General features: G+C 39.9%; 1 protein-coding gene across 1 annotated transcript in view; it reads left to right on the forward strand.

Annotated features, from left to right (window-relative positions):
* Nucleotides 1-7,414: 7,414 nt before the first annotated feature.
* Nucleotides 7,415-20,701, forward strand: part of ADSS2 (adenylosuccinate synthase 2) — a 36,128-nt gene continuing 22,841 nt past the window's right edge. Inside the window, exon 1 of the mRNA XM_048298368.1 lies at nt 7,415-7,649. Coding sequence (XP_048154325.1) covers nt 7,488-7,649 — 162 coding nt within the window. The 5' untranslated portion in view covers nt 7,415-7,487. The remainder of the gene's footprint in view (nt 7,650-20,701) is intronic.

Below are 20,701 nucleotides of genomic sequence, written 5' to 3' on the forward strand. Positions count from 1 at the left end.
AGGGTTCAAAACTCATGAGAAATAAATCTACTGCTATTTATTTCTATTATGTTTAGAGAAACAGAACTTTGTATACATATTTCGTAAGCAAAAGTATGCCATTAAAATACTCCTGACTAGCATTACAGATGTTTTCCTCCTCAATAAATAAAGCAAGCCAAATACTAGCAAACTCCATGGATGATAGGAGCAGAATACAAGTTACTGTTTTCACCTAAAAGCTAATGGGTCTATTCAGAAAACCTACAGAGCTTTTCAGTAGTCTCACAACCATTAGACTTTGCCTTTCCTTTTTCCTAATTCTTCCAAGTATAAGGTGATCACAACTCTGGTAGGGCTTCCAAGACTGACAACTGCCAGGCTTCCTGTCAGGTCTTGCTATGCTAAAATATGTGCTCTTATGCTTCACTACTCATTTTTTTCTTGGCTTTTCTTCAAGAGCATTCTCTCTCCCTCCACACCAGTGGCACCCTCTGCTCAATTACTTTTAATTCCTATTTTTGAGCAGATGTTTTTTAGCTGCAATTTTATTCTGACTTCCAAGTTTGTCTCTTCTTTGTAATCTATTGCTCATGAGCTGCCTAATGCACTCCTGTCTTGAAACACTGATTTACGTTGGGCAGTGGCTAGCTGTGGATTTGTTCAGTGCTACATCTGAATGCACATGTTAATATCCTTCATTTTTAGATATGTTCTAAATACAGAAACTTCTTATGGATTTTAATTCAATACGCAAAGGAGTTCTCAATTTGACCTCTATATAGATATACAATATCCAACATTATCCAAAAATCATAAATTCCAAAGTGTCAGATTTTTACTTTGCTTACAGAGATTGTTAAATACTCTCTGTTAGAAAATGTTACTATTACATATTTCTAAAAAAATATTTACAGAGAAAAAAACTTTGCCTGTCTGCTTGTGAAGCTGCCATCATCCCATGAAAAAATTAGAATGATCAGGAGTACGCTTTGCTTTGATACATTGTTCTGCCTAGTCCAATAGGTTTATATGCTTTGCTTGTATCAATATATACACCTATATAATTCTTTACTACTCGTAGAAAAAGCTTTGATTTATGAATAGTCCAACTGTTTTCAGTGAGACTATTTACAAACACATGGGCATACTTGGAAACTCAGAGAGAGTTAGCAAACACAAACAGGCAACAATTAGTTTTGACGTTCATGAAGTAAGTTTCAGCAATCCCATCTGGTAAGAGAAAATATGAAGTTAAGAGAGGTTTCTTACATTTTTACATTCATTGTTACTTAATAGCAACAATGTCTGCATAATGGTTTTTTTATCTCCCATTTAATATAAGATTAAACTTTGGTAACATTGTCCTACACTTCTTTTAAGCCTTAATCATATTACAGAATACAGAAAGAGGTATAAAAACACTCACTGGTCATTGCAAAACCTGAGGGGTTTTGCAGCTGTGCATGATAACCAGCGGTGTTACGTCCCCAGAGAAGGTATGGGGGGGAGCTAGGTCTGTAGAGCAAACAGAGTAGCTGGATGTTAAGGGGACAAATGTAAAATATTTAATATTGCAATAAAATAAACGAGGCCATCAGAAATCTTAGATTCATTGATTCATCAAACTATCTCTGCACTAATGAAACTCTGTTCTTACTTGGCAGTTGTCCTTCACAGTCTTTAGTAATGAAGATGGGTTATTTTGTAAATAGCATATCCATTTCTGGAGCTCCATTTCACTACAGACTATGATGCTGTGAGAGACATCTGCATTCAAAGTATCATGAGTATACAATGATCAGACCACAATTTATTTACACAGATTTTATTTTTGGTTTTGCTCTGTACGTCTCAACAAATGGAGAGTTTGGAGGTGGTCTTGGTGAACTAAATTTATTTTTAAAATAACACACAAATGCTTAACCCTTGTTAGCATGAGATAGGGACAACTGAGAATGTATTTAGATTAGGTCTTGAAAATTTAAGATTTCAGGGTCCTCTGAGCAAAAACTCACATTTCTTTTAAATTGAGAATACGTCTACAGTTCAGCATTCCGGTGACAGACACCTCTGAGACTGAATGTTTATAGCATTATTTATAAGTGCACTAGACCAAATGTAAAAAAAAAAAAGGAGAAAAAAAGAAAAAGGAAAAGAAGAATTTGAGAGCAACTTGAGCCTAAACACATGTAAAATATTCATAAAGCTTTTGGCTCAAGTTTTTCTTACATGTATGTGAGACAACCTGGCTACTGTACAGTATCAGTGACACTTTGGGGAACTACAGGATGAGTGTCTCTCAACAGCTCTATAAACAAGTCTCTGAGTGACAGGCAGCTGGCAGGGTGCATTTCCCAGCCCCTGAGCTCTCGGAGAATGCAGAATGGGTCATTCTAGAGGCCAACACATCATGATCACCTGCCTTTGAGATCACACTTCACCCCATTCACCAGCTTAGTCTCATGCTATCATGGCACAAAACGTCAGATAGGGTTAGTAGCAAAAGAAATTAAGGGTTTCAAGACATGGGTATATGAGTTAACAGAGACAAAACTCTTTACTCTAACCTGTATTTAACAACCAAATAGAACTCTGTTGATGCAGTAGCTCTTTCCCACAGCCCTAGTTGCACTTTCAAGAGATTGTGAACTCAGGGTGCTGTTTTCCAACAGATTAAGCCTGTGTAAACTGGGGCTACTGTGCTCCCCTCCCTTGAACTGACACTTTTGCAATGACCCAGATAAGGGAACTATTCTAACAAAAAAACAGACCTAGGAAAAAGGGAATACTTTCAGCAAATTCAATATCTTTCTTCATCAAATATTGTGTAATGTTTGGCATCCTGTTTTAAGGAATAAAAACAATAAAAAGGATTTATGCCTTCATTAGGGATTTTTTGTTTGTTTCCTTCCTTTACATACTGCTTCATTCTCTCTGACTCAGAGAGACATATTCTGAGAAATTTATACATCTATAATGTCCTCAAAAAAAATTAATCACCCAGTATCTTCCACATTTCCTTTCTATTAGACGTTCAATGGCTAATGCTGTTTAGAGACTGAGACACAACACAGTGCCTTTGTACACATTTAACATGTAACACTAAGGAACAGGGAACTTATATGCACCTGCCTGGAAGGATAACCTGCTGCTCAAATGACAAATAGCAGTGAAATTCTGGGGGAAACACTGTAATAAAAGCTAACTTGTAACGTATATGTCCATTTTCATATTTAATGTATTATAAGCCCTTTAACACATCTATTTAAATTAGAGTATCATACACACAGAAATCTTCATTTCATTTCTGTTCTGCAAAGACAGCAATTTGTTTACTGTTCTTTTAGAGAAGAATGGAGTATGCAGATCTGATAACTCAACATTTTAAAACTTTTTTTAGTATTATTATATAAGATAGTTGTATTTGCAATACAACTAGAATACAACAAATAATTATTTACAAGTCTCATTTTCAGGCAAAGGATTTAGCTTTACAATTTGTCAACCACAGTACTTTATTTTCTGGTGTATCTACAGTCTTGTCAGCTGCTAGTTCATTTATACTTGCATGTAAAAAACATGTGTTGTAAACTGCTACTGAAATTTCAGAAGTATCCTGTATTATCAGAGCTATTCTCCCACTGAATTTAAACCCTTGCTATTGTGGTGATGTTATGATTTTTTCTGTTTATCTTCTGCAGTACATACATCAGGAAATTCCCACTCAATAAATGAAGTTCTTTCATGTTCTAGATACATCTAACCAAAGGGTTGAAAACACTTGCTACTGCATCCAAATATATAATTTGTGACAACATACAAAAACATTGCTTTGTAATGTTCCTTATCTCATTTTTATCATGATGAAAAAAGATTCATGAATGCAACAAAAATAATTAAGGGGAATTTTAACTGGAAAAGCTAATTTAAAAATAGTAATAACAGGCAACAAGCAGGGATCAATTACATTAGCACACTGTTCAAATAAAATTATGTATGTCCTGACTGCATGATGATTTCTCTTCCTCCTAAGCTAAGCTGACAGCATTCTGGAGAGTTTGAAGTACTACAGATGCCAACCATGTCTGGCACAGTGATTCTTAGGCTTTTTTTGACTATGACATTTTCAACACCTAATATTTTTTGTGGGTCACTGTACATCTTAACATAAATTTACAATAAGAAAATGTTCTAAAGATGCTGTAAATAATCAGTAAATAAAACTAACTTACCTTTTACTGAATGTTTTAATGAAATTAGTGAAAAATTTCAGAATTTTCTTCTTTAACACTGTTCTGTTGGACACATGCAGATTAGCTAACCATGGCCCACATGGCCCACAGACTACTTTTCTGCAACCACTGTTTTAGTGTAGATAAGACCTCCCTGTAAAATGTCTGTGTATTACATCATTGTTACAGGCAGAACCAATTTTAACAGAAAACTCCTACCACAGGCCATGTGCTGTGACATTTTCATGGCCAAGGGTCATTTCTTCAATCTCTATCTTTCCTGTGACTCTAAAATTGCTTACAGTAGGAGAAACAGTATCAGAAAACTATTAACATCACTCAGTAGTCCTTCAACACAATTAAGTATAATTAAGGAGGAGGAAATAGCACACTCTGACCCATCAGCCATTAGCTAACAGTCCAGCTGGCCTTCTTGCTTGTTACAGCACTTTCCTTCATTCATGCTCACTCTTGATTTTCTGAACTACTGAAGTTCTTACCCAAATTCTTCTCTAAACTACTTGGTATGTAATTTTTTAAATGCATAATCAGAATATGTGGGACACTTCATTAGTATAATTGAAAACACAGGGATGTAACAATTTCACATATATCTTTAACATACCTGAATGAAATGCAGATCTCACACTGCCTCTGTTCAGTGTTTATCAAAAATTCCTGAGTCTCTTGCATTTATTGGGAGGCAGAAAATGCAGTCAGATGAAAATCCTGAATGTACCCAAATTATAGTGAAATTTGTGATAAACGTAACTGCCTCAGTTCTTCATATCCAGTCAATAGCACTGAGCAGCCCAGAAGACAACACAAACTGAGCTTTACCAGTGTACACTTCTTCCATGGGTTCAGTTTTACAAAGTCAATCCCACATACCATCTTGCTAATGCCAAAAAAAGGCAGCCACATTCCTTCATTCCTTGAACATAAAGTCTTGCCATTTTGTGCCAGCTCTAAATGCCCACCTGACTTCTCACAGAGCAGATACAGCTAGCCCAAGTAGGGAAAAAGCTAATACGGTCCATGTATGTTAGAGGGAAAACCCAGTACAGTAGCATTGCATGTTCTTGCTGGTTTTCTTGCTTATACTAGATGAGCCACAACAAGTACAGTCAGTGCCTGTTTTTGATAAAGGGCATTAGACACCAGTTGTGTTTGTGCTTTGGTCAAAAGTTACCATGTCTTAGAACTATACTATAAATACAATTAGTGGATCATGCCAATAAAGAGTATTTAGTATCTTTTAGTACTAGAATGAAAGCCTCCATTTAGTTTGCAAAGAAAAGGGGATGGATGATGGACCTACATAATACCATATATTAAATAAAGAGTCTAAATCTTGCAGTACCAACCGGTATTGATTAACTCGATCTTCATTAAATATTTACAGGCTTTCTGGAAGTGAAGTGTTTATAGTTTTCTTCCCTAACAAGAAACCATATCAAAATATAATCTCAGAGCTGTCCTACACCAAATAAAAATAGCAGAACAACAGATTCCCGTGTCTGAGACTCTTCGGAAAGTGGCATTACACCAATACCACATTACTAGGACACTATGAACTCAAATTTATTTTGAGGTCCAAGGTAATATTTGCTTTGGCAACGATGAAGTGTTAATATGATTCAGCTATACTGGAAAATCATATCCTGAAACAGTCTTGACCATTGCTTGGGGAGTCATGAGATGATCTATAGCCTCAGAAGTGAGTGTACTAAAGCAAAGTTTGCCATTGTGTCTAGAAGACTGGAGAAAAATTACTTCAGCAGCTCCATGTGGCTTTTAGTGACTTCCCACAAGCTCTGTGCAGGGATACAGAAGTCATGATTATGACTTTTTTTTAGCATAAGCAGACAAAATATGGACTATAAGGTACCTTTATGGAACTATGCTCTTTGAATTGTATACATACAATTGCCTCCCATTATTTGCAACTGCTCAGTATCTTTGTTCTGAACTGAATTCTTTGTCATTGCATCTCTTAGCACTGACATTCAGGATTTATATTTTTCAGTTGTTTTAAAAAAATAGTTCTCCGTCAACTTTGTATTTAATTATGTGTTATATGCCTCTCTAGCTTTACAAGACACAGTTAAACTTTTCTACAGTCACTTTTATAGATCCTCAATATCTTGACTGGAATAAATCTAAAGGAGCGAAGAAGCAGCTAACATCAAATACTACAGCCTGCCAGACGGCTGGCGACTGTGACTGCTCACTGACTCAGGTCTTTGAATAACTGTCTTGGCAATAATTATTACAGAATCCTGATTTTTATGCCTTTTTAATAGCTACTTTACACAGAAAAAAAAAAAAATTCTTCCCCGGGGTTGTTGGTTCTGTGAAAGAGGAAGGAATGAAAACATCCACTGAGACATCAGTTCCACTTCTGAGTGTACATGGTGAAGGCGTTTCTCTGCTACGGTTTTTTCCATTGTTTTTTTTTTCCTCATGAATAAGCCTGGGGCCATGTTCCGGTGTCTCTGGAGAAAATGGCCTCTTATATTCAGCCTTCTTTCCCAAAACTTTAATTTACAGTCTTGCGATCATTAATCTAGCAAGCCCAGCCGCGTAGGCAATGCTGTGATACACTGCACACACGTGTGCAGGTTTAGCACGTACCGCGGCAGCTGGAACCCGAGCGGTAACGGGAGCCAGAGGCAGCTCTGCGGGACGGCCACAGCATCAGCGCCCTGGCGCCCTCCTCCCACGGCCGCCAGGTACAGGCGCCATCCGGCTCCGCCATCCCGGCCCGGCCGCCCGCCATGACCGCCCCGCCCTGCCCGGCCCGCTCGGCCTCCCGCCGCCGCGGGGCCGCCCGGGGCAACCGCCAAGGCGCCGTCCTGCCGCAGGTGCGGCCCGCGGGGACTACGCGCCCCAGCACGCACCGCGCCCAGCTCCCCGCAGCTCTCCGCGGCGCCTCGCGCTCGGGAGGCCGCGCGGCGCGCTGGGTTATGTAGTCGGGGCTGGGAGGCGTAGGTGGGGAGCGGCAGGGGAAAGAGTGGCCGCGAACGGCGGCGGCCGCTCTGGTTTTCCACGGGAACGAGTGGCGAGCTCCGGCTGAGGGCAGGGGTCGGGCTGGCGGGGAGTGGCGGGGCAGGTCAGGCCGATAGGCGGCGGCACCTGGACGCGGCAGCGGCGGCACCGCCCGCCCGCCTGGCGGGGAGGGGAAGGAGGAGGCGGAGGCGGGGGGAGCGGAGCGGCCGCCGCGCGCTGCCGCATGTGCCTGGAGCGGCGCCGGAGCGGGCAGCGCGAGCCATGGCGGAGCACGGCGGCCCCGCCATCCCCAACGGCGAGTGCGCCGCCCGCCGCCCCGGCAACAGGGTCACCGTCGTGCTGGGCGCCCAGTGGGGCGACGAGGGCAAGGGCAAGGTAGTGGATCTGCTGGCGCAGGACGCCGACATCGTCTGCAGGTGCCAGGTGAGGAGGAGGAGGAGGAGAAGGGAGGCGCGAGGGAGGCCGCGAGTGTCACCTTGAGGCGGGCGGCCCCGCCACCGGCCCCGCCGGGGGCTTGTGGCGCCCCGGTTCTACCCTGAGTGCCCGGGGAGGTGCAGGGCCGGCGGCCGCGGGGGTGGCGGGGGCTGCGGGGCAGCGGAGCCTTCCCTGGCGAAAGCCCCGTGCCGGGCTCCGCAGCCCTCCCGCGCCTCCTTTGTCCCGGCGCCGGAGGAAGAGGAAGGCGCCCTCCTCGCCGCGCAGAGCTGGCCCCCGGCAGGAGGAATGCGCCCGGGGTCGCGTCCTCCCTCCCCCTCAGGCCTCCCACTCTTTGTGTCCGGGGGGCGCCGGGAAGGGGCCGCGCTCGGCGGCTCCCGCAGCATCGCCGTGGGGCCGCGATCCCGCCCCGGCAGTGGCGGCTGGAGCCCTCCCGGGCCGCAGCGCCGGCAGCGGCGCGAAACCGACCGCGAGTTGCAGGATGCACGTGGGGGCTCCGTGTAGTCCGCCACAACTCGGTCGTCCTCAGCTAAAACTAGCTATTAAATGACTCGCCTGCCCTTGCTCCAAGATCGTTGTTGTGTCAATGGTATCCTACATTTATCTGTTTATATATTTATATTTTTTTTCTCTATATGGAGGCCTTATTCCGGCCAAAGAGCAAAAAAAGCGAGTCTAGCCTGCAAGCACAGTAGTCTTGATGCCTACGTTAAAACAACACAGATCTGAGGAGATGTTTTTCTTAATATCTCTAGTAGAGTAATTCTGTAGAGCACAACACAGTGAGGTGAAGCCACGCGCAGGTTTTTCTTAAGGTTAAGAGATACAGCAGCATAAAATGCCTACAGTATACACAGGTTTCGTGTAAGTGTTGTTATCTGTGTGCTTTTGTTAAATGCGCAAATTAAATTTGCTCTTAAATAAACATATTTTGGAAGTGCGTACCATTCCCCAAAGAGTGCAAACGCTGAAGGGTTGTTATCCAATGAGAACTGCACGTAAACTGGTGTTTTCAAAAGCAAGTCAGCTGCAAAGCTGACAAATCAATACCTTGAACTTCAGAGAATTAAATTTTGAAGTAGGCAAATATATTCTTAAGTAGCAGTTTTTCACAAATGAATTATTTTTTCCACTTATATGTTTTTAGGTTTGGTTTTGTTGGTTTTTTGGTCTTTTGGGGTTTTTTTTAATAACAAAATCTGATGTGATGCTGTGGTATGACTGCCTGGCTTTGTGGGTCATACAACACAGTGACTCAGTTTGTCTTTTATGACTTTGTTCTTGGAACTTGAAGGGCACCTAGGTGAGTGTGTGTGTTTAACGATAAGAAGTTTTGGAGGAGAGACAAGAGAGGCAAACAGTGAATTTCTGTGTGCACGTGTCTTAATGTACTTGTTACTTGTTTTGAATCAGCTGCGTAAAGGATGAAGAAAAGGGAAAAATTCTGACGTTATCTCAAGCTTGAATTTCATGACCAAGCCAGGCACTTCTGCCATTTCTAACAGCTTGTTGCTCCTGATGAAGGAAGGAGTTTTTCTTCCTCCTTTCTTCCCTTTCCTGTTGATGGCTGTGCTCCCTGAGTCTCCACCCATGCACTAACTCTGGCATTTGAACACGTCTCTAAGTTGATTTAACTCATCAGAGTGGCAGGAAACTATCACTTGTTGGATTTACTTTCTACTGTTCAATAAATAAAACTGGATTTTATTGGTTCAGAGGACCTTGGTGAAAAGAGGGGCTCAGGACAGGGTAAGCACAAAGAATGATTTCTCAGAATGAGAGGAGAAAACAGGAATATTCTCTTTCAGTGGCAATGATAAAATTAAATAAATTTTTGAAGTTTTCATTACTGCTGGTTAATTAGAGTGTGACCTTTGTGCTTTTTGTAGTGTTACAAGTCAGAAAGAAAGATAGTCACGTACTTGGTCTGGCCCTTGCTAATATCAGCTTTCTGTAATTGGAGCTTCTGATTCTTATTTCACCATTATACTCTTACTTATTCCAGGATGGTTCTTTCTGTTCATCATGCAACAGAGTTGCTAGAATGCCTGTGGATGACATCAGATATTTCCAGGGTGCTCTTGTGGAAAATTTATTAGTACAAGTGTGGGAAGCCTAGGAAAGTTGATGTAGCAGGTCTAAGATGTCTTGTAAAGGTGTGTTGTACTTGAAGTGAAACACTCCAGGGTTCTTCTCACTGTCCCTTGTTCTGGGCAGATGCAGAGCATGAAAATAGTCCTGTCCCAGAAGCGAGACATGACTTAACACTTAGTTTTATGATGCCTGTAGAGGCACTGCAAGAAGTTGTACTCTGAAATCTGTGGCCATGCCTTCTTGTCTCCTAGGTAGCACGTGTGCTGATCACTCCAGTTTGATCAACCAACTGTGGCATGTGGAACCAGGTGCTTACTTGGGTGCAATTAGCTGAATGAGTGTGTTAGTAAATAAGTTGCATTATGACTCTACTTCTTCTAAATAGCACCCTCTAGAGTATTTTGTCCTGGGTTTAGAGGTCGTGAAAAGCAGTCTTGTGCTCAGAGGAAGAGAATGGTATTTTCTTTCCAGAAGACAGCTTCAGAATTTATCAGTGTTACTGTTAGGGTTTCAAAAACAACTGTTTGAAGAAGCTAAGCTAAAATTAAAATATGTCCAGGGGCTGCATGTATATAGTTGCTAATGCAACTGCTCTGGCAACTATGATAGTTTTGTGAAGATACTGCTAGTGCTTAGGACTCAGATACAATTAATACACATGTGTCTTCCACTGTAAAATCTTAATTGCTCTTGATTTACCTCTAGAAGGTACCTGGTGAAATGATACTATTGATAAAACGAATACATTGTTGAGACTTTTTACTTAAACCTACATCTTGTCTTCAGTGGATTAAAGAACAAAGTCTGTGCACTTGCTATCACATAAATCATAGTTCAGACAGTAAAATAGAGCAAGAATTGGTCTGAGATTCAGGAGTAGTTGCCAGAAAAACTATGTTGTTGTATGATTTGATTGATATAATTTCGTCTTTGTAAGCAGCTAGCCTTGCCACCAGCAGACGTGGCGATTTTTGAGGTTACATTGTATTTTGTGAATTCCACAGATAATGGAAAGTTAAAGGCAAACGTTTCTTCTTCTAATACGGACTTCCTACCATTACAGAATGCACCCAAATTAGGGAATTAATTACCAGGGTTTAATTTGTTAGTAGGAGTGATGGAAATGGAAAATTAATGCAAGTTATTTTAGATAATATTTTTTTCAAAACAAATACAGTTCCAAAGGACACTGTGTATCTCTTATATTAACAGCACCCCTCCACCCAATCTACAGTATTTACCGTGCAGCAAAAAATGTAATGTCTGCACTGCATGATTCTGTTCTCATTCATTCATTTCCTCAGCAAATTTTCGGTCACTTCCTTTTCTTACTATTGGAGGTAGTTGATTTATTCAGAGAATATAATTCACACAAGTGAGTAAGATTTCTAAGCCTTCACATTATTTTTTATGCCATATTTCCCATGCTAAAGAATCCCATTTTCCTGCTGCTTTAGTTCTGTCGTACATGTTGTTGCTACTTCCAAACAGAATTGCAGCTTCTTACCAGATCTTCTCATCTGGTTTCAGTGTGATCTGCCTGCTGTGGGATCACATAATTCTACTCCTGAACAGTTAATGCATAGGAATTATAGTGTGTGGAGTCTTCATACTCCCTTTTCTGCCCAACAGCAGTGTGTACAGCAATGCCACTGCTAATCACTTGATATGTGGCAACTGCAGTGCAACACCTAGAGAAGTTTTCAGTGTGCAGATCCTTGTGGTTAAGCAGTTACCATCAATCAGCTGCTGACTGAATTCCTCACAACAATGCTGCCTGATACCTCCATATCACTAGCCTTTATACGGCTACTTTAAAAAAAAAAAAAAAAAAAAAAAAAAAAAAAAGGAGTTTTTAAATCTTCCATTTTCCAAGCCCACTGTTTTTCTAAATATTCTTGTTTGAAGAAAATGGGTTAGTCTAGAGCCTGTGCAAGCCATGCAGATCTAGGAATAGCATAATCAATAGCTGTTGGTGCTTATTTTTTAGCTGCTCAGGCATTCAGTAAGTGATTCCTAGCTAGAGCTTTCTTTAAGTGCTGGGTGCACGGTTGGACCTTACAGTGGTTGGCAGCAAGCCAGCAGTGTGCTCTGGTGAGGAAAGAGAGTCAGTAAAATGACATCTTTGGCCTACCCCATCAGTGAGTCCTATGCTTTACAGACCTGCTTTAGAGCATCACTGGCAGGTGATCTCCTATTACTGTAAACATTATTTTAAACAGAAGAACAGTTGAAATGGGATTTTCCATTTCATAAAGTTTGTACTATTAACAAAGAAGGCCTTAAAAGCACTGAAGAGCAAATTATACCTTGATCTACTGAGTTCTTAGTGCTCTTTCCACCTTGCTGTTACCTGTTACTACAGAAGCTTAATGTGTTTGTTACTGAGATGCAGTACTCTGTAGCAGCTCATTAAGATTTCCAATGTATTTTTTTATTTCTACTGTACTACCTCACACATTTGGAAGGTGCTTTCTGTAAGTGTTCCCAAAGTCACTTTTTGTTTTTCATGTCCTTTCTTGAATATTGTGATTGCAGCAAACATTGGTGGGGTTTTGTGCATTGAAGCAGTGCAGTGCTGGACATACCTGTGCTTTGAATTTTTTTCTTGTTCCTTATCTGCCTGCCTCACTTGATCTCTTTTATCTCTTAGAGATAGGTTGGTCTTTATTCTGGACTTGAGTAATGAGTCCTGTTTCCTACCTAGCATATATAGGCATTGCAGCAGAATAAAGTTTTGCAGGTCAGGTGTACCAAAGTCAGAACCGTCTCTAAAGAGTCTTTCTGAATAATTCTTTCAGTGGTAGTTCTCAGAGCTAATTCTATAATTGGATGGACTTTCTTGAGATTAATAGACTTCAGTAAAGTTAATGTTTTATTTGTTAGGAGAAAACAGGTGAATGTGTAAAACATAATGTGCTTATTTTGTTCTATTCTGCCTCAAATCACATTCTTGATCTTGTTCTGATGCAACAACATTCTTGTACTACACGGTGAAAAATTTCTGAAGTCTAACCAAAGTTTGAGAAACCTTTATAAAATGTGTAACATCATGGCTTCTTGAACTAGGTTTAGATCTTGCAAACATGAATGGATTTGTAAAAGAAGAAAATGGCTAGCTCCTGGGTGCTGTTTATACTGAAATTCAGTAGGAGGTTATACACTTAGGGTTTGTTAGCTGTTTATTCACTGGGGATGGAGAGGGGAGAGAGAGAAATTAATCGCAAAATATATGAGAATATGAGTCAATGAATTCGTATCAAAACATTTTTGGTTTTTTAAATTGTTTATACATTTTTTAAAGGAGGATGGTTTGCAGTCTTAAGTTCAAAATAGATTTTTGACAATATGTCTTGAAATGAGAAGTGAGTAGCATAGTAATTGCAAAGCTGTTCCTGCTTAGGACACATCACGGGGTTCAGATATCTCTCCTTGCTAGACTGATGAATTTTTTTAAGGTGTGCTCAGCATTCCTAGCGTGGTCTGATTGTGGCAAGAAGCAGCCTTTCATGTGTTTCTTGTAAGTAATAGTAATATCCAGCTTTCTGGGTGTATTTTTGACTTTTCATCTAAGAGTTAAATGAAAATGTTTACAACCACGTGATGCCGAAGCAACATTGACTTGCTTCTTGCCCAACTTGGCAGTCACTTGGATAGCTAGCTCAGAAACAACAGTGGTTGCCCTGAGCTAAAAATGAATGTTGGAATGTGGTAGCAATAAAAGTAAACTGTAGAAAAAATTATGCACACACACATCTGATGGAGAGGGTTGAAAGGAGTGTATGGCTTCTTCCTTAACATTGCATGAGATAACATCTCTTTAAAGTAGACAACTAATTTTTATTCTAGAGGAAATAACTTGAAAGACTTCTTTGCTCTTCCCTGAGGCATCATATTTTTGAGATAGACAACTTGGCATGATCATGTCATAAGAAAAGGCAGTGATTGTCATCATAGACTTTTTGGGTAGATGGTTCTCTTAAATGCACATGTCAGTATTTCAAAGCTGCTCTGAATACTCTTGTATTTAGTTACCAGTTTAGAGAGCCATTTCACAATCTGCTGTTAATCGTAATTTTAGTCTGCTTTCCTCAAATCTTTTTTTCCCTAAGCACCTCCACTGCTAGGTAAAGTTGTAGTAATGCAGACCAGTCTTAGCAGCTATGAGAGGACTGCTGTAGGTGAGGGGATTTGAACTGCTGTCTTCATGTGTTCAGAAGGGATTTAACTGTTTTGGTGGTTATGCTAACATCTAGTCTGCCCTTGACTAATAAAGGTATGCTCTGGAAATAAAATACCTGTTTGCAACTTATGTAGATCTAAAATGGAGGAAGATATGCTGTTGTTCCTCTTAGTTTCACATGCATTGTTTGTGTTCCTGCAATGTTTTCTTACTAGCATGTTCTATTTGTGTATATGCACATGTAATGCTTGGCTAGCACACATGGCACACATGTATTCTTGCTCTTTGTGCTCTACACAAAGGTTTTCCAGAACAAGGAATGTTTTGCTGTTTTTTTTTTTTCCTTATAACGAGGAGTCATATTTTTGCTTTCAGTTTATGAACGAGAACTCTGCTTTCCTTTTTGGTTTTGCTGAATATCTAAGTTGGTCCATTTGTGTTTCCTATTAGATTGCTGGCACTTTTTTGCCAAAAATAAAGGAAGGGAAAACCCCCACGTTTTAAGCTAGAATGAATTTAAAATTAGAAGGGATTGTCTTTCAGTGAATGATGGATATACTGAGTGTGTACATTTTTCCTGAAGGAGTCCTGTGTGCAAGGAATATGGAAGAACTGCAAATTCTTATCCCTTAAACTGGAAAAACAAGTGGTGAAGTCCTTTGTGTACCTTTCAGGCAAACCAGTGAGACTTGTGAACCCAGGAGTAAGGAACTTCTCTGATCAAACTCACCAGAGGAAAGGTGTTCTGGTTCAGGATGCCTCTGTAAGGCATTTGAGTAGGGCTTTGTATAATTTTCAGAGTTTTTTTGGAAAGTGAGATTCCATGTTTCTTGAGTTGTTGGCTTCACTCAGCTTCACGTGAGCTCCTAAGTTAGCAGGTGTTCCACATAAAATATACCAGAGCTTGTAACACCCAGTTACCTTAGGTGAGTTTTGGTAACAGCTGGTTACACACTGTAAACTTGAAGTGTTAGCTGATAAAATTTCTTGTGCTATTTTAATTCAGTAAGAAAATAATCATTTGGTTTAAAAAGAGTATCTCTCTTTAATCCTGAGAGTTGAGATCATGTTGCAAAAATGTTGATCAAGTGTAGTCATCAATTCAGGCTTCTGAACACCAGCATAAGTCATTACTGTTTTGTCAAATTAACTTTATTAAATTATCAAGACTCTTCCAAAACTCTAATAAAAAGATTGCTTCTTATTTGTGCAGTGCATCAGCTTAATACATGAATGTTCCTTGGGGGCTTTTCACTAGTACAGCAGTGCAATTCCAGAAGAAAAATTGCTGTTAAATATTATTATCAGTGCTGCTTCTTCGTGCTTTATTTGTGATCAGAAAGCTATTGTGCATGGACAGTGTAGCAAGCTAAAGAGCTTTGTGAAAGTTCAAAGTGAGAAGACTTACCCTTAAAGTTGATCATACATCCTTATGAGTTTACCAGTCTGGGTCCAAAGTATGCCTCTGTGAGAGTTACACTTGTAAAAAATTTTTCCCTCTTCAGAGCTATAAGGAAAAAAAATGTAAAAATGCAGTCAGGTGCTTGCATTACTATTGTTGCTAGTTATGTTCTGTTCTTTACCCAAAATGCTGGCAGTTACAGTATTTAAATTTATAGAAAGCAAAAGAAAATAAGTGATTTTTCATAGCCAGGGGAAGTGCTGAAATGTTTAGCCTTGAAATTACCATAGATGTCCTATTAGAAACACTGTTTAATCAGTATGTTTAAAATGTGTCCTCTTGGATACTATTGATTAGTCTCCAGTGGTTTTTCCAGTGATGCTGTCTGGACAATGGCACAGTGTTGTGGTAGCTGTTGTGTTTGTGTCAGGTGCACACGTGTAGTGTTTGTGGTAAGTGTTGCTTTCCAGTGCTTTGATAGTGGCTTTTGGCTAGCAGGAGTCACTTGTTTGATTTATTGATGTTTCAAGCTTGTTTCTAGGTAAAATGTCAGCTAGCAGATAATGACTTTTTCCCCTTTCAAATTAGTATTTTTGGGCACTCAACACCCTTGTAAAAAGGGTGTTTGCAAAGAATGTTTATCGAACAGCTCCCAGATGAGCAATACGTGCAGCTGCCTTTGCTATCTTATGACTCCTGTGTGTGCGTGTCACTGATTCTGTTCACGTTTGCCAGGATAGATATATTTTAGAATGGTATCTTGGTTTGTGTGTAGTACTGACCAACCTGTGTGAATTGAATATGCAGATTCTTGGGTGTGGTGCTTACGTAGAGAAGGATTTTTGGGCTACTTGATCTTTAACAAGCTGAGGATAAAACAAACCTTGGGATTTTTCTTTACTTAAAGAAAATAATATCTCTGAGCAGCTTACCAGCGTAAAATATTTTTAAAATGGTGTTTTGTAGAATTATGTATATAGAAAGCAGGTAGGTATGAGGTTTTGTTACAAGGATTGCTGTCAATCTTAACAGTAATAGTGTGATGATTTGTCTATTGGTGGGCACCTTTCTGTCTCCCATAAATTTAGCTCTTCTACATGTTGAATAACTTGGATGTTTCAAGATTACCAGCTAGTGGTCAGGGGTCATCTGCTTTTTCAAGGAAGTGATTTAAGCATACTGCAGTAGTAAAACTGGAATAATGCCTTTCAAGATTTTATATGTTCTGTTATCCTACAACAGGTTTTGTTTAAATATTACAGATTGGGTAATGATCATATGCCTGATCTGACTTTCCCTATTCCACTTGAAATATTTAAAAATAATATTATGATTTAATAGTGTTGAGATTACACAAGGAGAAAAAAGACTACTGTCTCTTAATAGGATTTTAAATTGTTCATCCATCAGAGCATCAAACTAAGTCCTTAGACTAAATCCCTGTACTGAAATCACAAAATTGGAGAATGGTTTGAGTTGGAGGGGACCTTAAAGATCGTTTAGTTCCAGCCCCTTCTGCCATGGGCCAGGACACCTTTCAGTAGACTGAATTGCTCAGAGCTCCATCCAGCCTGGCTTCAGACACTTCCAGGGATGGGGCATCCACCACTTTCTGGACAACCTGTTGTAGTGTCTCACCACCCTCACAGTAAAGAATCTTTTCCTAATGCCTAATCTCAGCCTACCCTCATTCAGTTTAAAGCCATTCCCCCTTGTCCTGTCACCACTACATGCTCTTGTAAAAAGTCCCTCTCTAGGTCTCTTGTAGGTCCCTTCAGTACTGGAAGGCTGCAGTAAGGTCATGCCAGAGCCTTCTGTTCTCCAGGCTGAACAATTCCAGCTGTCTCAACCTGTTTTCACAGAAAAGATGCTCCAGCCCTCATCTTCTTTGTGGCTCTCCTCTGGACTTGCTCCAGCAGCTCATGTCATGTTGGGACACACAGCAAAGGTTCATGCTTGTTATTCATGATTATTTTCATGCTGTGTCTCTTGATAAATGGAAGGAAATGTTTTCATTCCAATCCAACTGGCACCCTTTTGAGCTGTATTTTACATTGTAATTTGGTAAAGCTGTGGGCTGCTGAAAGCGCTGATTCTTTGGTCACCAAAAATCCTTTGGGAGCAGAGAGAGAACTGTTCCAAGTACTGTGTTGAAAGATACAAGGGGAAAAAATAATGGAAGGAAGGAAGACAAACAAACTGAATGCTTTTAACTTATTTTAGTGCTAAGAGGGTTGCTGACTTCTGAAAATCCAATTTTAGAAACCTTAAAGTACGCTTAGACTTCAGTGCTGTGTCTTGATAGGGATGTACAAATAAATGCACTGTATTTAAGTGAAGTATGCTTGGGACTTCAGGTGTAGTGCCTGAGTTAGCCCCCTGACAGGAGCGTAGTATTACTGGCTCTTACTGCTCTTTGTTTTGGGTTGCTGTTTTGTTGCCAAATGGAGAATTGGTTTTGTGTTCTATTCTTTGTTCTGTTCCTATATACTCATTTTTCTGTGATGAAAGAGGCTTCCTCTGCTACTGTTCTGCAGAATGGGAAGGAAGCATCCCAGTGAAGAAGTTCTTTGTTCAGAGTGCCACTGGAGTCTTATACCTCTCACGTATAAGAAGTCATCGTTCACCTCTGTCAATCCTTTTGTGCATTCGGTCTATTTGTAGCTGAATCCAGAGTGGCCTTGCCCTCAGGGGTGAGTATCTTGGCCATGGCACACTTGTTGGCTCAACGAAAGGAAATCTTGTTGTGTAGGGAGAAGGGCAAAAGAAGCCGCTGCTACGTGCACGTAGTGTATTCCAAACTGAGCAAGAGCATCCTTTGATCTTGCTGCACATTTGTCCTCTGCCTGTGATGGCACACAGTTATTTCAGTTTTCACATATATGGGAGAGAAGTCCTGTTGTTTGGGTACCTGAAGATTACTGAGATGTGGTAAACTGATTTTTAAATTTAGTTAGTTAGGGAGTATTGCCAGCCTCAAGAAATGACTTGTATATCTTAATTTCCCTCAGGCAAAAGCTTCATGTAAGGTATTGAAGATCATTTGAGCATGAACTTTGTTTAACCACTAGTGAAAATAAATTCCACAGTTAGTTCTCCATTAATAATGTTTAAACATGTGAATCAAAGGAGTGTTAGTTTGAATGACCTAACTGGTCCCATTTGGTTTAGTTTGATGAGGGAGGGGAGGAGGAGTGAGAAATCCAGATGGAAAGCACAGAAGCCAGGAGTGACTTCATCAGATTAAAGCTTAAATTATGCTCAGAGGCAGTAGTTGCCTGCATTAACATCAATTTCTGGAGGAGGGAAAAAACAACTCAAAACAAATTGAAACCCCGTAACCTAAAAACAACCCTCCCCTTCACCTCACCACCACTAGAACTCTGAGTTCAGATTTCTGTAATTAGAATTGTTTACCAAACCCATGTTGAGCAATATCTGAGCACACAACATGTGTACACTTTACTGCAAGTTCACTGTAAAGTGTACAGTGTAAACCATTATTTTAATATATTACAACTCATGCTGTGTAACCACATGCTTGCACTTCTGCAGTTAGGGGAGAGTTTGCCTGTAAATCAGCAGAAGAACTTTGAAAATCGAGTTCATGACATGCTGTTATTTTAATGCTCTCCTAAAATAGGGTTTAAAATTTAAAATACTTTTCAAAATGACTCATTTTGACAGAATGACATCAAGAGCAGGCTGGGGACTTGACTTAACAATCTACCAGACAGCTTCCATCAATAACACTTTTGGGGTTGAATCTTTTCATGTTGTAGGCATCATAATATTATAATCAATAAATTCTGAGATTCAAATTTGGGTCTAATCTGAAAATAAGCTTTTGGAAACCTTGAGGTATTTGTATGGCTTAGGATGGCGTTTCATCACATGTTTTCTACTTTAGTCTCTAGCAAAATCCCTAAAGTAGAACTGTTCACAGTAAACACACTGAAGTAAATACCATTAGTTTGCTTCTAGGTGAGCATGAGCTCTCTTGCATGAGCAGTTCAAGGTTTAAAAGATAAAATGCCATTTTTATTCTGTCAGCCATGGGGTATTTTTCAGTGAGCATGGAACCAACACACTTGGCATCCTCAGCAGTGCAAAGAAGAAATCTTGACACGGCCAGAAGTCAGCAGTTACGCTCGTGATCAGCAGTGTCAGAGGCTGCATGCTGCACACCTTATTCAAGCACTGTGACTGCTGAACTTTAAGTTGCGGTGTCTTAATGGCACTAGCAACCTGGCAAACTTTAAGACACTAAGAATTTGTTGTTGATCATGATCTAATTTCTAGAGTTTCTCTTTATGTGACATTCATGGCACTAGAGAACTTTTTTTTTTTTTTTAACAAATTGAGATGCAAAACATGAAATTAACTTGTCCAGCTAGTAGAGAATTTCAAATGAATAGTCATTCACTAATGTTAGTGTTATTTATTGGTTAGTCCAGTTTATTTATGCTACAGTGGGAGACTTTGGACTTCTCTTCCCATTTGTAAATTACTAATACCTCAGTACTTCAGTGTTGTACTTAGACCTATTGAATTTTCATCTAAAGCACTTCAGTGCTCATCTTAAACTTGTCTAGACTGATATTAGCAGTGAATCTACTAGAAAGGACTAATTTGAAGGAATCTGATGTGGGAGAAGGTAACTACCTCTTTCAGCACAAGTACTTGACTATAAATGATAATTTAGTGCATAACTGCTCTTCTTTGCCAAGCAAGGTTTTGCTTAGCTTCTCAAACATTGAGTAGAAATGTCTTTTATTACTAAAAAAGCCTAGTATATTTTATATAAGTATGTAACCTAATAGTTCTTAGAATATTGTCTACTTTTGGAATAACTTGCAGTAGCTCAGGAGTATCAGCATTGCATTTCAAAAATAGTTGTAAATGATCTATCTGCTAATGTATCTAGTTAACATCCTTCTAAATCAAACACATAATTGTAGAGTGGTAGACTGCTAAATAATCTTTCTTAAAGCTGTTGAGTAGAAAGAATGCGAACAGGAAGAGGACGTTTATTCCTGAGTGTTGACTATTTTCTTAAAAGAATAAATTTGAAAAGCCTGCTTTATGTCTTTGTTCAGTATGTTTCATGTGTTGTGAATTGAAAATTTGTCATTCTCTGGTTGAGTCAGATCACTTCCAGTGAAACTCTGCGTCCAAAAATCTTTACAGCTACTTCAAGGTAATGTTTACTTCATGGAAAAATTCTACAGGATGTTATTAAAAAATTTAAACTTTTACTGAATTCAGGCATTTCCTTTGTTGGGTGAAGGTTTGTAGGTTTTCTCTCTTTTCAGAGGAGGTGAAATGGTTGCAAGTCCTCAAATAAATCATGCTGAAATCACA

This window comes from Corvus hawaiiensis, chromosome 3, assembly GCF_020740725.1.
Source record: "Corvus hawaiiensis isolate bCorHaw1 chromosome 3, bCorHaw1.pri.cur, whole genome shotgun sequence".
NCBI classification, from domain to species: domain Eukaryota; kingdom Metazoa; phylum Chordata; class Aves; order Passeriformes; family Corvidae; genus Corvus; species Corvus hawaiiensis.